Source organism: Talpa occidentalis, unplaced genomic scaffold, assembly GCF_014898055.3.
Source record: "Talpa occidentalis isolate TD23 unplaced genomic scaffold, MPIMG_talOcc4v2.1 talOcc4.3, whole genome shotgun sequence".
NCBI classification, from domain to species: domain Eukaryota; kingdom Metazoa; phylum Chordata; class Mammalia; order Eulipotyphla; family Talpidae; genus Talpa; species Talpa occidentalis.
This window is the reverse complement of record NW_023603184.1, coordinates 36,074,679-36,077,203: the sequence shown is the minus strand read 5'-3', so window position 1 is coordinate 36,077,203 and position 2,525 is coordinate 36,074,679. Positions and strand designations below refer to the sequence as shown.

At 42.2% G+C, this 2,525-nt stretch overlaps 1 protein-coding gene across 1 annotated transcript; it reads left to right on the top strand.

Annotated features, from left to right (window-relative positions):
* Positions 1-269: 269 nt before the first annotated feature.
* Positions 270-1,217, top strand: LOC119254644 (olfactory receptor 51Q1-like). The gene has a single exon (XM_037521745.1). It carries the CDS (start codon positions 270-272, stop codon positions 1,215-1,217), a length of 948 nt encoding a protein of 315 aa, XP_037377642.1.
* The last annotated feature ends 1,308 nt before the right edge of the window (positions 1,218-2,525 follow it).

The window sequence follows — 2,525 nt, the reverse complement described above, 5'->3', positions numbered from 1 at the left end:
TAGGAAAATAGAAACGAAACAATATTTTAAAAATTTGCCCGTGAATGATGTGTGTTGTGCTACTGGGGAGGATAAGCGTTGTAGAAGCAGTCTTTAGAGACAGTCTATTGAACAGCAGCAACCCATGGATCCTTGAATCAATCTTTAATTACATTACTATGAACCTTTATTTCCACAGAGAGTGGAGAACACAGAAAACTGTGATTACTACTTAAGTTTGTGGTTGTCTCTGAGCAAAGACTGTCACTCTGAAGTGAAGCTGATCAAGCATGTCTGAAGTGAGGAATACCACACAGGAGCCCTTCTACTTCATCCTCACGGGCATCCCTGGGTTTGAGGCTTACCACATCTGGATCTCCATCCCTTTCTGCTGTCTCTACGCCATCTCCATCATGGGCAACACCACCATTCTCACTGTGATCCGCATAGACCCTTCCCTCCACCAGCCCATGTACCTGTTTCTCTCCATGCTGGCCCTGACTGACCTGGGTCTCACCCTCACCACCCTGCCCACCGTCATGCAGATCCTCTGGTTTAACATCCGCAGGATTGAATTTGAGGCCTGTTTTGCCCAGTTCTTTTTCCTCCATGGATTCTCCTTCATGGAATCTTCTGTTCTGCTGGCCATGTCCTTTGACCGCTATGTTGCCATCTGCCGCCCCTTGCATTACGTCACCATCCTCACCAGTGAAGTCATTGGCAGGATTGGGGTAGCCATCATTGTCCGCTGTGTTCTGGCTGTTCTTCCCTCCCTTTTCCTTCTCAAGCACCTGCCCTTCTGCCGCTCCCACCTTCTCTCACACTCCTACTGCCTCCACCAGGATATGATTCGTCTGGTCTGTGCAGACATCCGGGTCAACAGCTGGTATGGATTGGCTGTCGTTTTGCTCATTATCGTGATGGACCCTTTGCTCATTGTGGGGTCCTATACACTCATTCTGAAAAGTGTCCTGGGCACTGCCACTCGGACTGAGAGGCTCCGAGCCCTCAATAACTGTTTGTCCCACATTCTGGCTGTTCTAGTCCTTTATGTTCCTATGATTGGAGTTTCCATGACCCACCGCTTTGCCAAGCATGCCTCTCCACTGCTCCATGTTATCATGGCCAATGTCTACCTGTTGGCACCTCCTGTGATGAATCCCATCATTTACAGTGTAAAGACTAAGCAGATCCGCCAGGGAATCTTCCATCTCCTCCTTCAGAGGAAAGCACACTGACTATTAGAATTTAGGTTTACAGGGGCATGTTCAATACAACAGAGTCACGAGCATGAGCCCCAGCCATCCAAACTGTAAGTAGCATAAATGAGGAAGGACGAGGGGCTGTATTAGCAGCTTCTAATGTAAATAATATGTAATCACTGGTTCTTCACTAAAATTTAAAAAACCCATAGTTTTAAAGCTCTCATTTAGAGTAACTAGCCATATAACATTGAGAAAAAATATTAAAAATATAAACCAAAGTATAATCCCATCTCTGCAGTGCTTTCTTTACTATGTTGTTATATAAAGCTTGGGGTTCAGTATATGTTCTTTTTTATAAACTCAAAATGCTCATAACTGCATGAAAATACCTCATGAAGCTATAAGATGTTCATTCCCTATAATTCCTCAAGCCAATGTCAACATTTAATTAAATGCACATGCTCATATAATCTCAATTGATAACAGGAAACAGGCATTCATGATCATGAGGTGCTACTTGGAAAAAGAGGGAAAAGGCCAGGACATTTTAGAAACTGTTGAAGTCATTTTAATGCAGAATTCCTTTAACTTCTCTGTGGAAGTATGTATTCAATGTGATGGAAACCATAGCTGGAAGAAGATGCTAGCTGCAGGTGGGAAGAAAGACAGATATCTCTGAAGATAAGCATGAAGCAGCTTGAATGTTAAGCTGGTGAATACTTAGAATCAACTCAATGTTATTTATTATTAGTCTTGTTTAAAATTGTTGGGGACTTGGGGCCTCCCCTAGTGGCACAGCGATTGAGGGCTGCTTTGCGAGGCTGCCCGCAGCCTCTGCAGCGCCAGTTCGATCCCCGGTTACCAGCGAAGGTCCCACAAAAAAAAATAAAATAAAATAAAATAAAATTGTTGGGGACTTAGATTTGTCATCATGACTTGTTAATAAATGTGTAGAGAAGGCTGCTTAACTTTTGATAGTCCTGCCACTTTATCTGTAATATGTGTACAATTTTCTATCAAACTGGTTTTAATAACTAATAAATGGATAACAGTTGTTAATAGCCTAGGATTACAGAAATACTTTTGATAAAGAAACTTAGTCAATGCTTTGATCAAGTTAGTAGGAAGGAGCAATCTTAACAAGACTGTGAAGAGTATTTATGGGCGATAAGGAATGAGAATTGTGACGAGACTATCAATATAAAGAACGAAAAACCACTGTTTGAAGAAAAACCACTGTTTCCTTAATAAATGCTGTTTCTTCCCTTCGCCGATCCCATGTTGTGATACTTTCCAGTGTAGTTCACGTGTGTTTATATTTACCTATCACGAATTTAGAAA

Bases quoted from the DNA above. Each gene is read 5' to 3' on its own strand.
- LOC119254644 (XM_037521745.1), top strand. From the start codon at position 270: ATGTCTGAAGTGAGGAATACCACACAGGAGCCCTTCTACTTCATCCTC.